This window comes from Panicum virgatum, chromosome 6N, assembly GCF_016808335.1.
Source record: "Panicum virgatum strain AP13 chromosome 6N, P.virgatum_v5, whole genome shotgun sequence".
Lineage (NCBI taxonomy): Eukaryota > Viridiplantae > Streptophyta > Magnoliopsida > Poales > Poaceae > Panicum > Panicum virgatum.
In genome coordinates, this window is record NC_053150.1 from 24,767,015 (window position 1) to 24,768,791 (window position 1,777).

General features: G+C 46.5%; 1 protein-coding gene across 1 annotated transcript; it reads left to right on the forward strand.

The window, feature by feature from the left end:
- Positions 1 to 251: 251 nt before the first annotated feature.
- On the forward strand, positions 252 to 887 carry LOC120678022. Its single transcript, XM_039959187.1, has one exon. The coding sequence runs from the start codon at positions 252 to 254 to the stop codon at positions 885 to 887; it is 636 nt and encodes a 211-aa protein (XP_039815121.1).
- The last annotated feature ends 890 nt before the right edge of the window (positions 888 to 1,777 follow it).

A 1,777-nucleotide genomic window follows, 5' to 3' on the forward strand; every position in this document is an offset into this window, starting at 1 on the left:
CAAACCAAACTAAACTTATTTGAATTCAAACTTGAATTTGAATTCAACCCTAGCACTCAAACAAATAAAATAATGCACCAGCACGAATGCACAAACATGTTAGCCCTAAAATAAATTTTAATTACTTTATGAAGCAAAAATAAATTATAAATGCAATGCTAAGCAAATTAAATCCTAGAAAATTAAATAAAGCCAATTAAATTTATTATTAAATAGGAAAATTAAATTAGGGTGTTACAACCAAGGAGAAGATGGATGCCTACTGGCGGGAGATCAGGAAGCTCGAAGCTAAGTTCTATGGTCTGGAATTCCACCACGTCCCCAGGGATGATAACGTGGCGGCAGACGTTCTGTCCAAGCTCGGATCCAAGTGGTCCATCGTACCACTCGGCGTGTTCGTTCAAGCACTCAATGGCCCTACGGTCAAGATGGAAGAGGAACCTCCCACAAAGCCCGACTTGGTCCCAGCCATAGGGCAGCAGGTTCTTACTCTTGACACCGACTGGCGCTCCCCCATCATCGACTTCATCAAGAACAACAAAAGCTACCCAAAGGGAAAGGAGCATGAGAAGATTGCACGGCGATCCAGCAACTATGTTGTTATAGGAACCGAGTTGTTCAGGCACTCAGCATCCTTAGGAACCCTATGCAAATGCATCACACAGGATGAAGGAGTCCGACTCCTTAGCTATATCCACTTGGGTATCTGCGGCAACCATGCGAGAGCCTCTACCCTCGTGGGGAAGACCTTCCGATCAGGGTTCTACATGCCCACGGCCCTGGCCGACGCCCAAAACATCATCAGGCGATGTCCCGGGTGCCAGTTCTTCTCCAAGCAGCAGCACGTCCCGGCTCAGGTCCTACGGACTATACCACCTTCTTGGTGATTCGCTTGTTGGGGACTCGACTCGGTGGGACCCTTAAAGACGGCAGTCGGTGGATACAACCACATATTCATGGCGATTGACAAGTTCACAAAATTGATCGAAGTCAAGCCAGTGACAACCACTACATTAGCCAAGGCAGTCGAGTTCATCGAGGAGATATCACACCATTTCGGAGTGCCTAATTGGATCATTACCGATCTGGGTACTTCATTCACGGGCTCTGAGTTCTGGGATTACTGCCAAGAGAGCTGCATCGACATCTACTATGCCTCCGTAGCGCACCCCAGGTGCAATGGCCAAGTCGAAAGGGCCAAAGGTTTGATCCTCCAGGGGCTCAAGGCCAGAATTATTGATCCGATCGAAAAGTACGGTGCAAAGTGGCTCCAAGAACTACCCAGAGTAGTATAGGGGCTCCGCACATAGAGAAGCAGGGCTACCGGTTATTCGCCATTCTTCATGGCGTACGGTTCTGAAGCAGTCTTGCCATCGGACATAGCTTTTGGTGCTCCGCGCATCCAGAACTACCATGAATTCAAAGCCGAATCAACTTGATGTACTGACATCAACTCGACAGAGGAGCACCGCCCGACGGCCTCCATACAACACGCGAGGTATGAGCAACAGCTCCAGCGCTATCATGATCACCACGTCCATGAGCAAGACTTCTGTAACACCCTGGGTGTCTGCACAGTAATTAAAAAGGTGTCTGCACAGTAATTGTGTATGATTGCTATGCATCATGTGCTTGAATTGCTTAAAAAGGGTCTTTTTGTAATTATAAAAGGCTATATGTGTAATTATGATTTTATGCAGGGACCTTTCTTTAGTTATTTCTGAATATAGCTTTTGTGGAGGGTGTTTTTACAAAAATTCAGTGCATTTAATGCATG

Excerpts from the sequence above, each read along its gene's own strand:
- LOC120678022 (XM_039959187.1), top strand. The coding sequence starts at position 252 with ATGGATGCCTACTGGCGGGAGATCAGGAAGCTCGAAGCTAAGTTCTAT.